This window comes from Mauremys reevesii, linkage group 1 (assembly GCF_016161935.1).
Source record: "Mauremys reevesii isolate NIE-2019 linkage group 1, ASM1616193v1, whole genome shotgun sequence".
Taxonomy (NCBI): Eukaryota; Metazoa; Chordata; order Testudines; family Geoemydidae; genus Mauremys; species Mauremys reevesii.
This window is the reverse complement of record NC_052623.1, coordinates 7,314,838-7,338,226: the sequence shown is the minus strand read 5'-3', so window position 1 is coordinate 7,338,226 and position 23,389 is coordinate 7,314,838. Positions and strand designations below refer to the sequence as shown.

Sequence of the window (23,389 nt, the reverse complement as noted above, 5' to 3'; positions counted from 1 at the left end):
TGCCAAGCTTCAGTTTAACTGAATGTCGTCTTGATCCTTAGTAGAGAAGGAGAACACATTCTGGATCTGCCCTGTACCAGTCTGTGTATTATTTTACAGTATTTCATATCCCCTATTATTAATCGCTGTACTAAGGTAACTATCCCAGCCTTTAAACCTTTCTCTGTATGAGACTTGGAATCATATGATCAGAGCAGAACCAACCTCACTCTGCTTCATACCAGCTGTTTTCCTTGGCCCCTGATCATTCTCATTGCCCTTCCCGGAACCCCTCTTGCTCTGCAATACCCGACTGAGAACGGTGCACAGAGGAGGGTGAAACGTTGACTGACTGATCTCATGGCATTGCATTTTCTGTATTTTTTGAATGATTTTCCATCCCACTCCTCCTACATCCAAGTGTTTTGCTTAGTATCTGCCCATGCTTGCACTGTGAGCAGGGTTTCACAGAGCTGTGTACCATGATTCCCACGTCCCTGTCCTGAGTTCATACAAGTAAAATTAGAACCTACTAAGGTGTTTGAAAAGTTCAATCTTTTCTCTCCAATGGCATAAATGTTGCCATTTTTTACATCAAAGTTAATCTGCTATCATGCTGCCCATTCACCAGGCTTGGTTATCGCCCTCTAAGGACTTCTCTGGACTTGACAATGCCCTAAATAATCTTGCGACATCTGTAAATGTTGCCACATCACCGCTCACCCTCCTTTCTCATATTTACTGTACTGTTATCAAGTGTGTAACTCCCCTCCACCTCTGTTCCTCTCCCTTTGCAGGCACCTTCAGCCATTCTGAGCCTGACGGATGCTTCAGCTACCTCATGGCATCTTTCAACCTCACTCCTTCTGACCCATCAGCATTCATCCTAACAGGCATCCCTGGCCTGCAAGATGCTCACCTCTGGATTTCCATCCCTTTCTCTATGTTCTACATTATCATCATCTTGGGAAATTTCACAATTCTGTTTGTTGTAGGGAGAGAGCAGACCCTGCACAAGCCGATGTACCTGCTGCTCTGCATGCTGGCGCTCACAGATATTGGCACATCTACCTCTGTCATACCAAAGGCACTGTGTATATTTTGGTTCAATTTGAATGGCATTACTGTGGGTGGCTGCCTCACACAGATGTTCTTCCTTCATGCAGCTTCTGTTATGCACTCAGCTGTCCTTGTCACAATGGCCTTTGATCGCTATGTTGCCATATGTGACCCTCTGAGATACACCACCATCCTCACCAATGCACGGATAGCTAAGCTGGGGCTCTTGGGTTTGATAAGAGCTGTTCTCTTCATCCTGCCCCTGCCCCTGCTCCTGAGCAGGCAGCCATTCTGTGCCAACCGCATTATCCCACATACCTTCTGCGACCACATGGCCGTGGTGAAGATGTCATGTGGGGACATCACAGTCAGCAGATTGTACGGCTTGGTGGTAGCATTTGTAGTCAATGGGTTTGACCTTATGCTCATTGCCTTGTCATATGGTCTAATCATCAGGGCTGTCCTCAGAATCTCCTCCAAGCAAGCCCACCAGAAAGCCCTCAACACCTGCACAGCCCACATCTGTGTGATACTGACATCTTATACTCCCTCGCTCTTCTCCTCTCTGACACACCGGTTTGGTCAGGGCATTACTCCACATGTTCACATCATCTTGGCCAACCTCTATTTCCTCCTTCCCCCAATGCTCAACCCTATCATTTATGGGGTCAAAACCAAAGAGCTTCGTGACAAAGTGGGCAAATACATCTGCAGAAAGTGATCACATGGGGCCAATGACTTGAAACCTGTGTGACAAGAGGAGCAAGGTATCTCCTTGTTAATAAAGGGTGCTCTGTCCCCATTTGGCTCATCTCAGCATTGTGGAATTTCACAGGCTGAGAAGTTCCTCATATCTAATGTCTTATCACACCATCACCAAGAACTGCTTTCTCCGTTGCTGAGTTCCCTATCCCTGAACATCTCCTGATGCCTTTTAGTGTCACCCACCAGTTCCCACTCCTATTTTCTTGTCACTCAGCCTGTCCATGCTTTCCAGGCCACCAGAAGATAGTGCAGCTTTCTGATGCTAGGTGGCTTTCCATTAGTTCCTGTGTGAATAGGATTCATTCAGATAGCCAAAGACAAGGAAAGTAACTACAGTGCTGAACTTTTTTATCATATGCACAGTGATCCAGTGAGTAAAATTTACCTGATTTTAGTACATCCAATCCTTCAGGAAGCCTGGAGGATAAACCAAAGTTTTCCATTGGAAAGTGCTAATACAGGAAACCTGCTGCAGGAATTGAAAACTTGGCTAGAGTTGTGAAACCGTGTGTTTTTGAGAACCGGACTTTGCTGTGTTAAGCTATCATGTTACTTTGGTGTCAAATTACTTGTTGCTTTGTGAAGTCGATTTCGGTTTTGCTTTTAAGCTGGACCTTACAAAATGTACACCAGCCTTTCCCATGCTGGAAAATGTCAAAAGTCGGTATTGAGATTTCATGTTGGAATTTGTGAGAAAGAGATTGCTATCAAACGTCCAGATGAATGAATCACTTGCAGTACTAAATCCTTCTACTGTGCATTACCCTGCATGACCTCTATTGGCTGAGATCCCATTGTTTTCTGGAGACTTTGGACAGTTGGAGCACCAGTGGAGAGTTTTGTCTTTGGTGCCTCATACTCCTGACAACCAAGTTGAAAAATTGAAGGTTTTAAATACACAGATGCCGCTGGAGACAAAGACTATAGGGAACATGACATATTTGCTCTGTTGTTGCTGTCACTACCTTTTAGCAATGTGCAGTTGAAAGATTGTTTTCCCAGATGAATTTGATTTTAAAAAGTGTAACAAGATGCAAGGTGGTGTTACGGCGTACAGACAATGACACAAAATCGGTTGTGAACATTTTGCACCGGTGAAAGAAATGGTTACACTAATCACTGTTGATATGTATGACCAGCAACAGAAGCATTCTACTTCAGATGAAGACAGCAAGGATGAAATGTTTCCTTTAGAGACTAACAATAAAAAAACTAATTCAACTCAAAATATAGACATTGACTTGTTGCTTTTACACTATCATAAATTCATACAAGATTAGTGTCATTCAGTCCAACCCCCTGCTCAAAGCAGGATCAGCACCAACTAAATCATCCCATCCAGGGCTTTGTCAAGCTGGGCCTTAAAAACCTCTAAGGATGGAGATTCCACCACCTCCCTAGTTATCCCATTCCAGTGCTTCATCACTCTCCCACTGAAATATTTTTTCATAATATTCAACATAGACCTCCCCCACTGCAACTTGAGACTGCTGCTCCTTGTTCTGTCATCTGCCATCACTGAGAACAGCCTAGTTCAATCCTCTTTGGAACTCGTCTTCAGGTAGTTGAAGGCTGCTAACAAATCCCCCCTCCCTCTGCAGACTAAATAAGCCCAGTTCCCTCAGGCTCTCCTCATAAAACATGTGTCCTAGGCCCCTAATAATTTTGTTGCCCTCCACTGTATTCTTTCCAATTTGTCCTTGTCCTTTCTGTTGTGGGGTACCCAAAACTGGACACAATACTCCAGGTATAGCCTCAACAGCGCCAAACAGAGGGGCATAATTGCTTTCCTCAAGCAGTTGGCAAGCTTCTACTAACACAGCCCAATATGCCAGGGTGCACTGTTGACTCATATCCAGTATCACATCCACTATAATCCCGAGGTCGTTTTTTGCATAATTTAGCCAGTTGGTACCTGCCTGTAGCAGTGCCTGGAATTCTTCTGTCTTAAGTGCAAGACTCTGCACTTCTACTTGTTGAATCTCAGATTTCATTTGGTCCAATCCTCCAATTTGTCTAGGTTACTCTGGACCCTATCCCTACCCTCCAGCATGTCTACCCCAGCCCCCCAGTTTAGCATAATCCAAGAATTTGCTGAGGGTGCAATTCATCCCATGATCCAGATCATTCATGAAGATGTCGAACAAAACCAGCCCCAGCACCAACCCCTGAGGCACTCTGCTAGATATCTACTGCCACCTAGACATCAAGCCATTGAACACTACTAGTTGAGCCCGACAATCTAGCCCGCTTTCTATCCACCTTATAATCCAGTCATCCAGCCCATACTTTTTTATCTTGCTTTCAAGCACACTGTGAGAGACTGTATCAAAAACTTTGCTAAGTCAACATATATCATGTCCACCACTTTCCCCATATCCACAGAGCCAATTATCTCATCATAGAAGACAATCAGGTTGGTGAATATATGTTGACTGTTCCTTATCAACTTCCTCTGCTACAAGTGCTTTAAAATGGATTACGTGAGGACCTGCTCCATGATTTTTCCAGGGACTGATGTGAGGCTGACTGGTCTGTAGTTCTCTGGGTTCTCCTTCTTCCCTCTTTTAAAGATGGGCACAACATTTGCCTTTATCCATTCCTCTGGGACCTTTCCCAGTCACCACAAGTTTTCAAAGATAATGGCCAGTGGCTCTGCAATCACATCCGCCAACTCTCCCAGCACCCTAAGATGCATTGCATCCGGCCCCATGGACTTGTGCATGTCCAGCTTTTCTAAATAGTCCTTAATCTGTTATTTTATCACTGAGGGCTGCTCACCTCCTCCCCATATTGTGTTTGCCCAGTGCAGCAGTCTGGGAGCTGGCTTTGTCTGTGAAGACTGAAGCAAAAAAAGCATTGCGTACTTTAGCTTTTTCCACATCATCTGTCACTAGGTAACCTCCCCCATTCAATAGGGGTCCCACACCTTCCCTGACATTCTTGGTGCTAACACACCTGTAGAAACCCTTCTTGTCACCCTTCACATCCCTTGCTAGCTGCAACTTCACTTGTGCTTTGCCCCCCGTGATTACACCCTAGCATGCTACAGCAATTTTTAATAATCTCCCTAGTCATCTCTCCAAGGTTCCACTTCTTGTAAGCTTCCTTTTTGTGTTTAAACTCACCTAAGATTTCACTGTTAAGCCAAGCTGGTGGCCTGCCATATTTGCTATTCTTTCTGTACATCAGAAAGGTTTGTTCTTGTGCCCTCAATAAGGCTTCTTTAAAATACAGCCAGCAATCCTGGACTCCTTTCCCCCTTATATCAGCTTCCCAAGGGATCCTACCCATCAGTTCCCTGAGGGCGCCAAAGTCTGCTTTTCTGAATTCCAGGGTCCATAGGTTGCTATTCTCCTTTCTTCCTTTTGTCAGAATCCTAAACTCAACCATCACATGCTCACTGCTGCCCAGGTTGCCATCCACTTCTACTTCCAATTCTTCCCTGTTTGTGAGCAGCAGGTCAAGAAAAGCATGGCCCCTAGTAATCAGGGCCGTGATACAATTTTGTACAGGAACAAAGGGCAGACCAGATGATCAGCCAGGTTAATATTTTGTCACATTTATTTTTAGTACAAGTCATGGACAGATCACGGGCAATAGTCAAAAAAATCACTGAAGATCCCACCTACCCGCCCGCTACCCACAGTGGCTGACTGCTGCTGGGTCCTTGGCCACTCATGGCAGCTGAGAACCCAGGGGCCCTCACAGACTGACATCTCTGGCTCCGACACCCCAGGCTGAAGGGGAAATGTCAGAGGTCTTTCCATGATAGAATCTTGTCCTTAGCCATGCCTCTGAACAACTAGCTGTGGTGAATGAGGAAGTGGTGGAACCCCAGTGACTGAGGCAGTGACCACACTTCGGGCAGGAGGTACAGCAGCCAATAAGTTGCTCCAGACAGTAGAGTTGTTCACCCCTGGGCGCGGAGTATCAGCTGGCTGTTGTTAAGTGCTGAAGGCTGGAATGTTGTTGCCTCAGTAACGCTGTTCAGGCTGTTCAATGCTTCTGTCCTTGGTGCTCCAGTGTTATCACTAGTAACAGATAAGGCAACTTGCTAATTTGTCAGACCTAAATGTTACTTATAAAGAAAGACCACGGGCATGGGTTGGTGACAAAGTCACCCTGCCAGATTAGTTTCCCCAAAGCCATCGTTCTAGCATCCTGGCTATGAGTCAAACGATCAAATAAGCTTATGAAATTCCTTTTGTGGGTGGTAATAGCCCAAGAAATCCTTCCTCATTGAGGACCTAACTTCACTTTACGCTCAGAAGATAACACAGTTCTTTGATTTCTTGTAAAGAGATCAAGAACATAGATCCACAAACTGATGGGTTGGTAGATGGATTTCATATGTTAATGTTATATAAGTTTGGGTGGGACATCATCTATTTGTCTCACACCCTACATAAGACAGCTTCTGGAAACGCCTGAGGAACAAAGACTGAACTGGGGGAAGAGCTGGTCCCAGATAAAAGGATTTCTAGCCTGTGTAAAGAAACATGGTGGACAGCTTGTATCACAAGCTAGAGTGAGAAATTGTTCATTCTTATCCAGTCTATCTAGTATCTTATGCTTAGTTTATGATTTTGTTTATTTGCTAGGTAATCTGCTTTGATCTGTTTGCTAATACTTATAACCATTTAAATATATCTTTTTGTAGTTAAATAGTTTTTGGGGGTTTTTTTTGGCTTTACCTAAACCAGTGTGTCTTTGAGTGAAGTGTGCCTTGAGCTAGAGAAAATCTCAGCTTGGTTAGCACTGGTTTGTTGCATATCCTACCCACATCGAGGGAAGGACAAACTCTATTAATGAGCTTACATTGGACAGATCTCTGTGCAGTGCAAGACAGTATAATTTGGGGATTACATTCCTGTGTGCGAGACCAACCTGGGGAGCTGGGAATTGGCTGGTGTCTGCTGTTTAGTTTTGGGTGTCTTGGGTAGGCCCTCAAGTAGCTCCGTTTGGGTTTGTAGCACCATCTGCTGTCGTGTTGGGTGATAACAGGGCCTGGTAAGGCTGTCTGTATCTCCAGCAAAGCAGCATGAGCAGGGCCAGTCCAGTTGGGTAGTTAGAGGGATGCAGCAGTTCCCATGGCTTCCAGACTGTACCCTAGGGGTGACAACCCATCACACTCATACTCTCTAGAGCCCAAATTAGGTCCCCAAGCACCTGTGCTGCAAGAATGGTGGAGGTAATGTAATCCAAACAAAAGATCCAGATGTAGCAGTTGTTTGATTCCTTTACCACTGTGTTCTCAGGGCACACCTACCTAAAATACCACCATACTCAAATAACCCCCTGGCAACAAATCCGGGAAACTCCATGGCTGTTCCCTCATAAAATGTGGGATGACAGGTGAGATGACTTCCACGTCATTTGGTCCTGGGAGTAGTGAAAGAATCGCACACTGAGTGGAGAAGTCCCATGGTACTAGTGCTGACGCAGGATAACAGAACCTGTTTCTGCGTCAATTTCTGAAAGATCAACTCCTGATGCAGAGAGCAGATGAATTATTAGAACAGCTGGGAGCTAAGAGATATACATTCAACTTTAGATCTCACAAAAGGGTAATGGCAAATACCTTTGATGCCAGAATGCTGGGAGAAGAAAGCCTTTCCCACATGCTTTGGCTTGCATCAATTCAGTATCACATCAGTGGCAGAGTGGCAGTGACTTTTCAGAGGTCCCATATCTTGTGGAAACATTCCCACACATAGTGCAGATGGCAGTACATTACACACAGAAAAAATAGCCATTGCCAATTGCTATACTGAAGAGTCTGCAACACTCAGTTTGCCCTAAAAGTATGAGCCCCTGTTATAGGTGAATCATTTCTTCACTCCTGGGAAAGGCTCTCAGGCTGAGGTTCTCCAAGGTCTATTTTCTTCTCTTCTCACTGCTCACAGAGCAGAGGAAATTATCCAGGAGCCCTGGCCAACCTGAAAGTCCGCAGGGAATATACAGGAGAATGATAAAGGTCGCTGTCAGACAAGTGAGATTCATACACTCATTCTCAGGGCTCTGCCTTCCTGTCGCCGGTGATTTCTTCTCTATGCTGAGTGGATTTTGGTGAGTTGCCCATTTCTTAATGAAAGATATTGCTGAGCGATAAGAAAGGGTTTCAGGGCCCAAACCAAAAACCATCTGGGCAGGAATTCACCAGCACGGAAATTGAACTGTTTAATATTATCAGAAACACCAAGGGATTTACATGATAAAATTGGAACTACTAATGTACTGGAAATAGCTTAGACAAATACTTGTTTTTTCAGATCAGTCCTTTGTCTCTTACTGTGTCCTTCTATCTGTCTCAGTAGCTTCCTTTTTTTGGCCTGTCTGGTTTTCTGGTTATCTCCAGATTTCCAGTTCAGCAACTTCACTGCCCTGTTAAGAAGTGCAGCCAAAGCCTCTGCAGTGGGTAACTCTGTTACCAGAGGGTTCACAACAAGAATGGGTCACACACTGGCCAGATTCTGCTCTCACATTCTGCCTTCATTGCGGATTGACACTGGCCTCGCTGAGAGAAAAAACGGGGCCAACATGTTTTGAAATCCGCATCTTCCATACCCAGTCTCAGTCTGAAGGAAACCCCCAGTTTATGTGGTGCTCTGTTTCAGCACCCTAATAGAATAGCACTCTCTGAGGCAGGACCTTTACTTTTGCAGCTTGCAGCCAAAAGTTAAACTCTAAGGGTGAATCTGGTCCCATTGAGTTCAATGACAAAATTCTCAACAGGTCCGGGGGGGAGTTAAATAAATGGCCCGATTTACACCAACCAGGAGCCTCCAGTGACTTAAACTAGAGTCATCCCATGGCCTCTAATTACGGGTAAGCTCATTATTCTTCTGGTGGGAGAGGGTTCTGTTCTCTCTGTTTCCCGGTATCTCTGGTTCTGGAGTGGATGTGAAGCACTAAAATGCAGTGAAAATTAAAGGATATTTATGGTTTACGGAAAACCAGGTTTGTTGTAAATTTCACTGGTGGCGGTCCAGGAATGCAGTGTCTGGGGGATGTGGGGAACATGCAGTACCAAGATCAAAGTGGTACTGAATCCTGAAACCGAGTGAAATAGGGAATGCACATCCAGCCTAATGCACAGACCAAAGAGGTGTAATGAGGCCTCCTGGGATGGGGGGTGTCTCAGACTGTAACGGAATGTGGACCACATTCTAGCAGATTGTCTCTGACACCATCCCCCGTCCAGATCATCCCTCCTCACGTGGGCCACCCCACTACAGACTCGTGGCAACATCAGCAACTGCCAACATGGAAAAGCAGCCTCAGGAAGGTGTGTCTGGGTTCCTAATGGGCTGCAATACAAGCTTGAATGCAGGATTTGAAGAAAATTTACTCACGCTGGCTCCTACGTCCTCTCTCCCTCCTGCCAGGTGGGTCCCTCTCTCCTTCCCTGCACAGGCTGAGCTGCTGCTGGGGTTCCCTTCACCCCCAGAGAGGCAGTACTGGCTGTTCTCCTTTTCACCAGTGCAGGCAGACACTTAGGGCACGTCTACACTACCCACCGGATCGGCAGGTAGTGATCGATCTATCGGGGATCGATTTATCACATCTAGTGTAGACATGATAAAATCGATTCCCGATTGCTCTGCCATCGACTCCAGAACTCCACCGCGGTGAGAGGAAGAAGCGAAGTCGACGGGGGAGCGGCAGCAGTTGACTTGCTGCAGTTCTCATGCCCAGGTAAATTGACCTAAGATACGCCGAGGTCAGCAATGCTATTCATGTCACTGAAGTTGCGTATCTTAGGTCGAGCCCCCTTGCCCAGTGTAGACCTAGCCATAGTCTGAGGAGGTATTGCTGTAGCTGTCGCTGTGGAGTCTGACACCTGGTTTTGGTCCTGGGTGAGGGGTGTCACTGTGTGGCAGGGCTGGAAGTTGTGGGGCTGGGCGACATACTGGACAGGCAGGCAGCACTTTAGGCTGTGGAGGCAGACAGGGGGGTGTACACAGAGAAGCGGGAAGTGTTGGAGGTTGTGGAGGCAGGAAGCAGGGAGTTCATGGACAGGTGAGTAGAGCTACTGAAATTCATTTTTTCTTCATGATGGTTGGCATTTCACCAGTGAAAAGAATCATTGATTTTTGCTCTTCAGTGTTTCAACATCCATGTTTAATTTTAGGCTCCAGAACTGGACACAGGATTCCAGCAGCAGTTGCACCAGTGAAAATACAGAGGTAAAATAACTTCTCTACCTCTCCTTGAGATTCCCGTGGTTATCATTCCAGAATCACGTTGTATCTTTGGCCACAGGGTCACACTGTAGGTTCATGTTTAGGGAATTATCCCTCATACCCCCAAATCCTGTTCAGAGTCGCTGCACTTCCCATGGGAGACCCCCATCGTGTAAGCATCATCTACATGTTCCTAGATGTAGGTATCTATCTATATGTCTATATTAGAAACCATACTGTTTGCTTCAACCCAGTTTACCAACCAATCTAGAAAGCTTTGAATCACAGAAGTGTCGTCTTCATTATTTACCATCCCCAAATTGTTGAGTCATCTACAAACATCATCAAAATTCAGGCATGAGAAGGATAAGCACCTGATTTGCTGACACGTTTCTGTTTACAATTGTCAGTTTACACCTGAAACTTATGTCTCAGACAAAGCTGGGTGCCAGCAAGACACTGTCTCACCAAAAGACACAAGAGAAGTAACAGAGGTGCAGGCCTGTAGCCCTAAATACCAAGACCCTTGTGCCATTCATGTCCATTCTGTTGAGCACAAAGTCATACCGCAGCATGATAATGTCTGTTTCTATGGTGAAAACATGACTCCCTTCCAACATGGATCACACTTATGGTCCATCTGGTCCAGTGTCCTCTCCCTGACAGTCACAGCCCAAGGTGCTTGAGAAAAAGGTGTAAGAAACCCAGCAGTGGGTGGATGGGGATGGGTGGATAGAGATGGGTGATCTGTTCATTGTGAGGCTGTCACCCTAATAACTCACAGCTAAAGACTGGCTCAGGCCCTGAAACACATGTGCATAGATGCTTTCCAAAATATTTATTTACTTGTAACTATTCTAACTGGATAATGTGACTATCCATGTAAATGCCCAAACCCTTCCGGATTCTTGCTTAGCTTATGGCCTCAATTACCTCTTGTGGCAATGAGTTTCTCAGTCTAATTAGTCATTCAGTGAAGAAAGCATTCCTTTTTTAATCTGTTTTGAATTTGCCACTTTTCGGTTTAACTGACTGTCCTCTTGATCATCTGTCAGGAGATAAGGAGAACACATTTACAATCAACTCTCTACCAGTCAGTATTTTATATTATAGTATTTCATATCCCCTCCTATTCATCTTCTTTGTAAGGTAACAATCCCAGTCTTTTAAATCTCTATCTGTATAACAGTTAGAATCATAGAATCACAGAAGATTAGAGTTGGAAGAGACCTCAGGAGGTCATCTAGTCCCACCCTCTGTTCAAAGCAGGACCAACCCCAACTAAATCATCCCAGACAGAGCTTTGTCAAGCGAGGTCTTAAAACCTCGAAGGATGGAGATTCCACCACCTCCCTAGATAACCCACTCCAGTGCTTCACCACTCTCCTAGTGAAATAGTGTTTCCTAATATCCAACCTAAACCTCCCTAAACCTCAGACTGCAACTTGAGACCATTGCTTGTTGTTCTGTCATCTGCCGCCAGTGAGAACAGCCGACCTCCATCCTCTTTGGAACCCCCCTTCAGGTAGTTGAAGGCTGCTATCAAATCCTCCCTCACGCTTCTCTTCTGCTGATAAAATAAGTCCAGTTCCCTCGGCCTTGCCTTATAAGTCATGTGCCCCAACCCCCTGATCATTTTCATTGCCCTCAGCTGGACTCTCTGCAATTTGTCCACATCCTTTCTGTACTGGGGGCCCCAAAACTGGACGCAGTAATCCAGATGTGGCCTCACCAGAGCCAAATGGAGGGAAATAATCACTTCCCTCGATCTGCTGGCAATGCTCCTACTAATGCAGCCCAATATCTCATTAGACTTCCTAGCAACAAGGGCACACTGCTGACTCAAATCCAGCTTCTCATCCACTGCAATCCCCAGGTCCTTTTCAGCAGAACTGCTGCTTAGCCAGTCAGGCCCAGCCAGTAGCAGTGCATTGGATTCTTCCATCCTAAGTTCAGGACTCGACACTTGTCCTTGTTGAACCTCATCAGATTTCTTTTAGCCCAATCCTCCAATTTCTCTAGGTCACTTTGAACCCTATCCCTACTCTCCAACATATCTACCTCTCCCCCCAGCTTAGTGTCATCTGTGAACTTGCTGAGGGTGCAATTTATTCCATCATCCACATAATTAATGATGTTGTTGAAGAAAACTGGTCCAGGACCGACCCCTGGGGCACTCCGCTTGATACCGGCTGTTTTCATGGGCCCTTGATCATTCTCATTGCCCTTCCCTCAACCCCTCTAGTTCTGCAATATCCTGTGTGAAAAGGGTGCCCAATACTACACAAAGTGACCAGAGGAGGGTGAAATATTAACTGGCTGATCTCATGGCATTGTATTTTCTGTATGATTCCCCTTCCCACTCCTCCTGGATAGCAATGATTGGCTTAGTTTCTGTCCATGCTTGCACTGGCAGCAGGTGTGTACTATCTCCTATCCTGAGTTCATACTGTTAAATTGGAACCTAGTAAGGCATTTGAGGAGTTCAAGCTTTTCTCTCATACACGTTGCAGTTTTTGACATTGAATTTCATCTGTCATCATGCTGCCCATTCTCCTGACTTGGTTAGTTCCCTCTGAGGAGTATCTGGACATGACTATAACCATAATAATCTGGTGCTATCTATCAATGTTGTCACCTCACTGCTCATCCCCCTTTCTAATATTTACCATACTATTTGTTATCAAGTGTGTAACACCCCTCACTGTGCTTCCCTACCATCACAGGCACCTTGAGCATTTCTGAGTCTGGTCAATGCTTCGACAACCTCATGGCATCTTTCAACATCACCCCTACTGATCCATCAACATTCATCCTAATGGGCATCCCTGGTCTGGAAGATGCTCACCTCTGGATTTCCATCCCTTTCTTTATATTCTACATGATTGGCCTGTTGGGAAATTTCACACTTTTGTTTGTTGTAAGGAAAGAGAAGACCCTGCACAAGCCAATGTACTTGCTGCTCTGCATGCTGGTGCTTACAGACATCGTCATGCCTACCTCCATTGTTCCAAAGGCACTGTGTATATTTTGGTTCAATTTGAAAGGCATTACAGTAGGTGGCTGCCTTACCCAGATGTTCTTTCTTCACGCAGCTTCTGTGATGCACTCAGCCGTCCTTGTGACAATGGCCTTTGATCGCTATGTTGCCATATGTAACCCTCTGAGATATGACACCATCCTCACCAATGCACGAATAGCTAAGCTTGGGCTTGTATGTTTGATAAGAGCTGTTCTATTTATTCTGCCCCTGCCCCTGCTCCTGAGCAGGCAGCCATTCTGTGCCAACCGCATTATCCCCCATACGTACTGTGACCATATGGCTGTGGTGAAGATGTCGTGTGGGGACATTACAGTCAACAGGACATACGGCTTGGTGATAGCGGTTGTAGTCAATGGATTAGACCTCATGCTCATTGCTATGTCCTACAGTCTGATCATCAGGGCCGTCCTCAGAATGTCCTCCAAGAAAGACCACCAGAAAGCCCTCAACACCTGCACAGCCCACATCTGTGTGATACTGATTTCTTATACTCCCTCACTCTTCTCCTCTCTGACACACCGGTTTGGTCAGGGCATCGCTCTCCATGTTCACATCATCTTGGCCAACCTCTATTTCCTGCTTGCCTCCATGCTCAACCCTATCATTTATGGGGTCAAAACCAAAGAGCTTCGTGATAAAGTGGGCAAATACTCCTGCAGAAGGTGATCGCCCTGGGCCATTGACTTTAAACCTGTGTGACAAGAGGGGGAAAGGATATCTCCTCATTAATCAAGGGTGCTCTGTCGCAGTTTGGCTGAGCTCAGAATTGTGGAAGTTCAGAGTCTGAAAAGTTCCTCACACCTAACATCTTATCACTCCATCTCCAAGCACTGCTCTCTCCGTTGCTGAGTTCCCTCTCTCTGACCATCACCTGATCTCTTTCACCGTCACCTATCAGGCCCCACACTCTGTCACTCGGACTTTCACTGACTTCCAGACCACCAGAAAATGCTGCAGATTTCTGATACAGTGAACCCTGTGTGAACAGGAGTCTTGATCAGTTAGACAAACAGAAACTATGCTTTCAGATAGACAAAGACAAAGAAAACAACTACAATGCTGAACTTCTTTAGCATATGTGAAGTGATCTGGTGAACAAAATGTATCTGATTTCCCTACATCAAATCCTTCAGGAGGCCTGGAGGATAAACCAAAGGTTTCAGTTGGAAAATATAAATACAGGAAAACTCCTGCAGGATTTGATGACATTCTACTAGAGCTTGTTGGTTAGAGTTGTGAAACCATGCGTTTTTGAGAACGGGACTTCTGCGTTAAACTATGACATTTTAAGTCAACTTACTGCTTGGACCTTTCAAAATACAGAGCAACCATTCCTGATGTCGAAGATGTCAAAAAGACCGTGTTGAGATTTCATGTTGGAGTTTGTGAAGCAGAGATTGCCACCAAACATCCAGGTGATTGAATCACTTGCAGTGCTAAGTCCTTCTACTGCACTCAGCAGAGGAAGAGTCTGCCTGGATTCCAGCTGGAGATTCCTACAAGCAAGTGGGGGGAAGATGCTGTTTTAGACTCAGCAGACTGTCTAGATTTGGTGAGCAAAGACACCAACTTAGAGTTAGGTGAAGAAAACCTAAGCTTTTGGGAACCCTCAGTGTCTTCTCACTGCATTCAGATTTTAATTTGTTTTCTTTATTTGTGTTTATGTGTAACTGAAGGTAATGTCTGTGGATTATAAAATAGCCATTCCATGCTGTAAAAATGAAATTATTATTTGTTTCTGTATCATAAGATTTTATAAAGTTACATAATTGAATCCATTTCTTTAGTTCCTTTTGGGACTTGTATGTGGGGAGGTTGAACCTGTGCAATCCTTGCTGAAAATCCTTAGAGCCTGAACTCTGGGTCTCCAGCTACTTTCTAGTGCCTAGTACATTAGCAACAGTGTTGCCAAGTTAATGTACTGGACTGTGAACTTTTGAACATCTGCTTTAACAAATGTCCTGACTTTGGTTTGCAGCCTCTTGTTCTGGCCTCAGATCTTGCACCATGCCCAGTGCTCCAGGCTTGCTCTCTCCACTACACTGGCCAGCCCTAGCAGCCTCTCTCATCTCATTCCCCCATGTTGATAACCTATTTGAAAGGATACGCATGGACTTTGTGGGGTCCTGGAGAGAAACATCCTAAGGTATCAACATATCCTAATTTTCCTTGACTATGCAATGCATATAATAGAATATCAGGGTTGGAAGGGACCTCAGGAGGTATCTAGTCCAACCCCCTGCTCAAAGCAGGACCAATCCCCAGAGAGATTTTTGCCCCAGATCCCTAAACATCCCCCTCAAGGATTGAACTCACAACTCTGGGTTTAGCAGGCCAATGCGCAAAATGGTGAGCTATCCCTCCCCCACAAGCCATCCCCTTGGGCTCCCCTAATGCACCTGTAGAACAAGGTCCAATGTGGACGGCAGCCTTGGGAACTATAAGTTGTGGACTAGAAACTTCAGGATGTTGGGAGAACTCCCTGGTTCCTGCCAGGATGTACCCTCTGCCCTCCCAGCTGGAGATCTCAGCATAGACTGAGCTGGGAGCACGTAGCAGGCAAGCAGAGAGGAGGATGCAGAAATGTAATCCTGTTCTATGTTCTTTTTTTGTTCCTGGTGGTTTGTCTGAATGGGTCTGGTCTGAGGTCAACACACACACTGACACACATTGCGGAATACACACAGGAGCCTCAGTTCCAAAAGTTGTGTATAAAATCGCAAGACAGGCTTCCCATATCTTGAACAACCTCATACTGGGCCAGTGAGCAGGAGGGGGGGTACACACCTACCACCACAAATGAGCTTATGAAATTATTCTCCCAGGTGTTAATACACCAAGAAATCCTTACTGATCAAGGACCTAACTTTACTTCACAACTAATGAAAGAACTGTGAAATCTACTGAGGGTAATGACACTCAGCACGTCGATTTATCATCCCAAAACTGATGGTTTGGTAGAGTGATTTCACAGAACTTTGATGGTGACATTAAAAAAGTTTGTAGCCTCAGATCCCAAACACTAGGACCAACTCTTCTCCCACCTACTTTTTGCTGTCAGGGAGGTGCCTCAAGCCTCCACGTTTTCTCCCTTTGAACGGCTGTCTGAGAAGCAGCAAAAGGGTTTCCAGAGCTGCTTGGAGAAACATGGAAGAGCAAAGACCCCAGACAACGAACATAGTCTAATACATTGTTCAATGAAGAAATCACCTCAAGAATTTGCAGGTGTTTGCTAGAAGAATTTTGCTAAATGCACAACAGGTAAAAGGAAAAGCATATAAGAAAGGAGTCCAGCTGCAGGAGTTCAAACTGGGTAGTTGACTATTAATGGTACTACCAAGCCTGCTCTTCAAATTACTGGTTCGATAGCAGGGAATATTTGAGGTATTGAGCTATGCAGGCCCCGTCGACTATGTCCAGCATCCAGAGAAGAAAAAGGAGACTCAGATAAGAACATACAACTGGCCACATTGAATCAGACAAATGTTCCATTTAGTTCAGTATCTTGTCTTCTGACAGTGGCCAGGTGCTTCAGCGGAAAAGAATGGAATAGGGCAATTATGAAGGGATGCATCTCTTGTTAACCAGTCCCAGCATCTGGCAGTCAGAGGCTAGGGAACCCCGAGCATGAGATTGTGTCTCTGATCAAACTGGCTAATAGCCATTGATGGGACTATCCTCCATGAACTCATCTAATTCCTTTTTGAACCTTGATACAGTCTCGGTCTTCACATCCTCCCCAGCAAAGAATTCCACAGGTTTACTGTGCATTGTGTGAATAAATATTTCCTCTTAAACCTCCTGCCTATTCATTTTCTTTGATGCTGCATAGTTCTTCTATTATGTGAAGGAGTAAACAACACTGCTGTATTCATTTTCTCCCACACCATTCACAGTTTTGTAGATCAATATCCTATCTCCTCTTAGTCATTAGAACATCATTCGGCCATACTGGGTCAGACCAAAGGTCCATCTAACCCAGTATCCTGTGTTCCAATGGTGGCTAACGATAGGTGCTTCACAGGGACTGAACAGAACAGGTAATCATCAGATGATCCATCCCCTGTCGCCCATTCCCAGCTTCTGGCAAACAGAGGCTAGGGACACCATCTGTGCCCATCCTGACTTATAGCCATTTATGGATCAATCCTGCAGGAACTCTTTGGACCTATCCTGTGGAACTCTTCACCAGAGGATGTTGGGAAGGCCAAGACCATAAATAGTGCCTACTGCCTTTGTGCCTTTAACAACCTGAGTCCCACCGAATGCAGAGGGACATTGGACACCTAACTCACACCTGTGCCTCTGAACATCTCCCTCCACCCTCGCTCTCCTAATTGCAGCCTGTGCAGTTATTCTAGCAGTGCACAGGCTTCAAGGGCACATGCTGATCACTGAAGGGGCTCAGGAAGCTGTTTCTGACCATGGCAAGATATTGTGCTATGGTGGTTTTATGACTTAGCAGGGGCAATCTGTGCTGTCCTGCATCAGAAAGAGGCTATCAGACGGGAGGGGCTATTGCTCTGTGTTTGAAACAAGGGTTTTGCAGAGCCTTTCCATTGCTTGTTGCGTTCTCAGGGATTCAGGGCAGAGCTCGTCAGTCAAGAGGAGGAGGAGGAGATGCTCAGATTCTATGACGATGGGCAGCAGCACGGAAATGCTGATAGATAAATGATTATGTCTAAACCTTGGCTCTTCCTCTTCAATCTGGGGCTTCAGTATTGCTGGACAACTCCATCAAGTTTGCAAGGGTTGTGCCCTGACAACCCGAAGCTCAGTGGTTGATGAATCATTTCCCAGTGCAGGCTCTCAGACTGTAGTTCTCCAGGGTCTATTTTCTGCTATTCCTACTGCCCATGGAGTCCTGGGAGTCCTGGCCAACCTGAGAGTCCGCAGGGACTGTACAGGGAATCATAAAGGTGGCTGAGTGTCAGACGTGAGATTCATACACTGATTGTCAGGGCTCTGCCTTCCTGTTGCAGTAAGATTTCATCTCTCCGTTCAGCAGGATTTGGGTGAGTTGCCTGTTTCTGCATTAAAATTAGAGCTAAGGGCTCAGGAAGGGTTGAGTTCTAAAAACATCTGGGCAGGAGTTCACCAGCATGGCAACTTTTAATATTTAGTATTTTCAGAAGCACCAGGGGATGTACCTGGTAAACTTGGATCTAGAAAATTATTGATTTTAAGATCCTTGTCTCTTACTGTGTCCTTCTATCTGTCTCAGTAGCTCTCTTTTTTGGGGTGGGGGCTGTCTGTTTTTCATCTGGTTCTTCCCAGTTTTTCAATTCAGCAACTTTACTGCCCTGTTAATAAGTGCAGCCAAAGCCTCGTCAGTGGGTATCTGTGTTACCAGAGGGTTCACAACAAGAATGGGTCACACACTGGCCAGATTCTGCTCTCTGATTCTGCCTTCACTGGGTCACTCCAGATTGATGCTGGCCTCCCTGACAGCAAAATCAGGGTCACCACGTAAACTGGGATTTCCTTACAAAAGAACGTAAGAATGGCCGTACTGGGTCAGACCAAAGGTTCATCAAGCCCAGTATGCCATCCTCTGACATTGGTCAATGGCAGGTGCCCCAAAGGGAATGAACAGACAGGTTACCATCAAGTGATCCATCCCCTGTCACCCGTTCCCAGCTTCTGTCAAACAGAGGCTAGGGACACCATTCCTGCCCATCCTGGCTAATAGCCATTGATGGACCTATCATCCATGAATCTATCTAGCTCCCTTTTGAACCCCGTTATAGTATTGGCCTTCACAACACCCTCTGGCAAGGAGTTCCAGAGATTGACAGTGTGTTGCGTGAAAAAAATACTTTATTGTGTTTGTTTTAAACCTGCTACCTATTAATTTCATTTGGTGGCCCTTCAGACTCTTTCACCTCCCTAACAGACTAGCACTCTCTGTAGCAGGACTGGAAGCCGTGATCTTCGTAACTCGGAGCAGGACCCACTGAGTTCAATGGCAAAACTCCAGGAGTTCACCCTAAATCCACATGTAGAGACTTAAATAAATGGCCTGATTTACACTGGCCATGAGCCTCCAGTGACTTCAACTGGAGTCGTCCTGTGGCATGTATGGGCGGGTGAGCTCGTTTGGACCACAGAAGAACTGACAGGAGAGTTGCTGAAATCTCACACTCAGAGGCTTAGAGGTTCAGAAATCAGAGACGGAGGGCATTTGTTCTCTCTGTGCCCCACATCTCTGGGTCTGGAGAGGACGAGAAGCCCCAAAAGGCAGTAAAAAGTAAAGGCAAGTATCTGGCTCAGAGGAAACCAGGCAGTGTTGGACACACTGTGTGTGTGTGTGTGTGTGTGTGTGTGTGTGTGGTGGGGGGAGCTACAGTATCCAGATCACAGTGGCACAGAATCCTGAAACTGGGCAAAATAGAGAATAGACATCCTGTTTAATGCACAGGCGAAAGAGGCGTAATGAGGCCTCCTGGGGTGGAGGGTGTCTCAGACTGTAACGGAATGTGGACCACACTATACCAGACTGTCAACACCATCCCCCATCCCAACCACCCCTCCTTCCATGATCTGCCCCACTACAGCCTCGTGGCAATGTCAGCAATTGCCAACATGGAAAAGCAGCCTCAGGAAAGGGTGTCTGGGTTTCGAACGGGCTGCAATACGTTAAGGCTTTGTGTCATTTTGAGGAAGAGTGACTCAGACTGTGTACTTTTAATCTCCACGTGCTCTCTCCCTTCCACTGGGTCTGTCCCTCTCTCCTTCCCTGCACAGGCGGAGCTCCTGCTGGGGTTCCCTTCACCTCCATAAAGACAGATCAGCTGATCTCTCCCTTTCCCGGCATGCAGGCAGACACTGAGTTTCACCTTATCTGAGGAGATATTTCTCTGGCTGTCGCTGTGGAGTCTGACATCTGGTTTTGGGCCTGGGTAAGGGCCACTGTGTGGCAAGACTGGAAATTTTGGGGGTGAAGAACTTACATGCATGGACAAGCGGCCAGCTCTGGGGTTAATGGGGGCATGGAGTAGGGTATTCACAGCCAGACTGGCAACACTGGGGGTTCAGCAGGTGGGGAGCGGCGTGCACATGGACAGGCGTGCAGTGCCAGAGGTTGTGGGTCAGGCAGAGGAGTGACCCCAGACATTTAAAAAACAAGTTCACCTTAGAATGAAAGAAATATGGACACCAAAGTCATCACACCTCAGAATCAATACAAAAGAACTGACAGAATTATACCAGTGTGTTACTTTTAGGAAAGGAAGAAAATAAGTCTATGCATTTTCAGTTTTATATTATGCCCCTTCTTTGCAAGGGTTGGACAGGAAGTGAAAGTAATATACTTACAATTTATGGAAAACAACAGTTTCAAACAGCGTATAGAGTTATAAGGACAATTGAATCAAAGCTGGAAAGGGGAAAAACAAGAGGACTGGTTTGTAGAATGAGGATGGAGGAAGTGAACTTAATGGGTGTGAGGAAAGGGGAGGAAGATGAAACTTACTAGAGAGAAGTATGTTCACAATTCATTTGTCCGCTCCCCTCTCTTGTAGTGTCTCCCTCCATGCTCCCAGCTTTGCAAGACTTCACTGCCCACTTGTGTGAGACTTCTGCAAATGTCATCGTGCTTTCCTCCCCATAGACTTTTATGGATACATGGTTCTCTTTGAACTAATCTGCAAGGCTGCTACCCTCTTCTCCAAATGTCTTCCCAAGACCTGTTTCTGTCTCAACTCCTAACACCAGCATTTAAATAATTAAGCTGAAGGCCATTTGGAAAAAGTCAATATGTACTAATGCAAATAAAGTAAAAACAAACGACTAACTCTCCTTCCCCCCCGTTTGTTTTTTTTTTTTTGTATGTTCTCCATCTTAGGCCATAAGCTCTCAAGACCAGGCACCCTGTCTACTTTTATTTCTGTAGCACACAATGTAACAGGACTGCAAAACTGATCAGATTATCTGGCCACTACTCTAATACAAATAATATGTTGTATCCCTGGTTTTCTCTTATCAGACAATGTGTTCTTCAGAACAGGAACTGTTTCCTCTGATTAGGAAACACTATTGTATGGAAACCTATCTCCTTAAAAGATGAGTTAGAGAAGCATTTTGAGTGTTTTAGGAGAATTAAAATGTTGTTGTTATAATAAAAATAATCTTGAACAATAACCCCCCATCAAGAGCCATTTCTCCACATGGGCTTCCAGGATATTTGTGACTTCATATTAAGTTTATAAATTCCGCCTCTCATAGCTTTCCAAAAACCCGGGCTTATTTTTCTGGGAGGAAAAAATAACCCAGCAACTTCTGCAAGAACTGTCAATGGCTGAGTATAGAAATGTTGCAGATTTTTTCTTTTTTAAGTTTGAGATAAATTGAACTGAGATTCTGAATGTTCTTTTCATTTTGAAAATAGTTTCCTTTTATTATCCAATAATCATTTAAGTGATATGATGTAAAACCTTCTGTATTGCTGAAATCTTAAATGAGAACTGCTTTCTATAGCTTATGTTATTGTAGTAATATGTAGCAGGTTTAAAACAAATAAAAGGAAGTATTTCTTCATGCAAAACACAGTCAACCTTTGAAACTTCTTGCCAGAAGATGTTGTGAAGGCCAAGACTATAACAGGGTTAACAAAAGAACTAGATAAATTCAAGGAGGATAGGTCCATCAATGGCTACTAACCAGGATGGGCAGGGATCTAGCCTCTGTTTGCCAGAAGCTGGGAATGGGCAACAGGGGATGGATCATTAAGTGATTAGCTATTAGTTCATATTTGATCACATATTGTTTGCTTCTGTGATTAATGTGCATAAGTCTTGTCAAGCAGTGTCAAGCTAAGTACTGTTAGGCCTCAACCTTCCAGAAATTGTAAGAAGCGAGTACAGTTGAATGCTGCAAGTATACGCATAATCTAGCTAGGAAGCTTTATAGACTAAAAAGGAAACTCTATAAAGATAGATACAGACTTGTGGTTACTATGCTCTGCAACCAAATACCTCTTTAAGCTGACTCGAGCATTTTTGAGTCTAGAAAATTAACCACAATTAGCCGCATAGAGAAGTGCTGAGCTGAGCACAGGTGCACAGTTCATAGGATCAAAACAACTGCAAATACCACACTGAAGCATTTGGCCACCTTCATTGGTTGACCGTTTTGAAACATGGCCAATAAATACCGTATAAAAAAGGTGTAAAGATGCAAGTGTTTGTGTGTGTGTTGTCAGATTCATATACACACCCACTGAACCAAAGGGACTTGCGCTTCACCGACTATCTGTACTTGGCCAGTGTGAAAAACAGTGGACTGGAGGTAACATATCTTTGGAAGAATGCAGGGTAAGGTTTCGGAGTGAAGAGGTCTGGTTGTGCTCGAGCTAATTAATCTTAAGTCTGTATTAATACTATAGTTTAATTATATTAGTAAATTGTTTAAGTTGTTTAGAAATAGTAGTAGTCAATAGTTGATATATAATAACTGGGTATGTTTTTGTGCCTTGCTGGAAACGGGTACAGAGCTGGTAAAGTTAGTAATTTGAAAACAATAATAGCTTTGCATGTCGCTGTGTCTGTCTTCAGTATAAGTTACCATCAAGTTTATCATAAAAGTCAATAAAAGTGAATAAGTTGTCATATAAGGTCATAGGTAGGTTAAAGTTAGTAGAATATAGTTAATCAATGTATTAGTATTACATATAGAATTGTATTTGTTGGGAGTGGTTACAGTACATGTAGAGTTGCTAGGCAATCAGTAATAGTAGCGTTGCATGTGCTTGTGACTATTTTCCATATTATTTGCCTTTTATATATCCACTTATAGAAATAAGTAGTTAATGCTATTTGTATTAATCCTCACTCGGTGCTGGTCTTTGATTCTGTTTTTCTTATTCTGTCTCTGTTGCCTTTATAGTTGTAAGTCATTAAAAACCTTTTTTGAGGAATAATTAGTTGTTTAGTTTCCCTTTTGTGGACACTACTCAACCTCATTCCATCTGTGTTGGGTGGGGAGAAGTAGTGATCACCCACAGCCCCCCTTGGGCCCTGACGTGTGTCTCCTTCTTCCATTAATCTCCACAGCTTCAACCCAGTTTACCAGTTTACCAGTTTGCTCTGAATCCGTGACCTGTCCTCTTCATTATTTATAATCCCCCAATTTATGTGTCATCTGTAAACTACCTTGATATTTAGGCATGAGATGGGTTAGCAGCTCAGTTGGTGACATGTGTCTCTGCTTACACTTGTCAGTTAACACCTTTAACATATGTCACCGACAAAGCTGGGTGCTGCAACAAAGTGTCTCACCAAAAGAAACAAGGGAGGTAACAGAGATACAGGCCTGTAGCCCTAAATAGCAAGACTCTTGTGCCCTTCATGCCCAT

The 23,389-nt window shown here is 44.8% G+C and overlaps 2 protein-coding genes across 2 annotated transcripts; both read left to right on the top strand.

The window, feature by feature from the left end:
• The first annotated feature begins 820 nt into the window (after positions 1 to 820).
• On the top strand, positions 821 to 1,759 carry LOC120383173 (putative olfactory receptor 52P1). The gene has a single exon (XM_039500914.1). The coding sequence runs from the start codon at positions 821 to 823 to the stop codon at positions 1,757 to 1,759; it is 939 nt and encodes a 312-aa protein (XP_039356848.1).
• Positions 1,760 to 12,762: 11,003 nt separating this feature from the next.
• Positions 12,763 to 13,701, top strand: LOC120393700 (olfactory receptor 52N4-like). Its single transcript, XM_039518245.1, has one exon. It carries the CDS (start codon positions 12,763 to 12,765, stop codon positions 13,699 to 13,701), a length of 939 nt encoding a protein of 312 aa, XP_039374179.1.
• Positions 13,702 to 23,389: the final 9,688 nt, after the last annotated feature.

What these genes read in the sequence shown, in the direction of transcription:
- LOC120393700 (XM_039518245.1), top strand. Translation starts at nt 12,763, where the DNA reads ATGGCATCTTTCAACATCACCCCTACTGATCCATCAACATTCATCCTA.
- LOC120383173 (XM_039500914.1), top strand. Translation starts at nt 821, where the DNA reads ATGGCATCTTTCAACCTCACTCCTTCTGACCCATCAGCATTCATCCTA.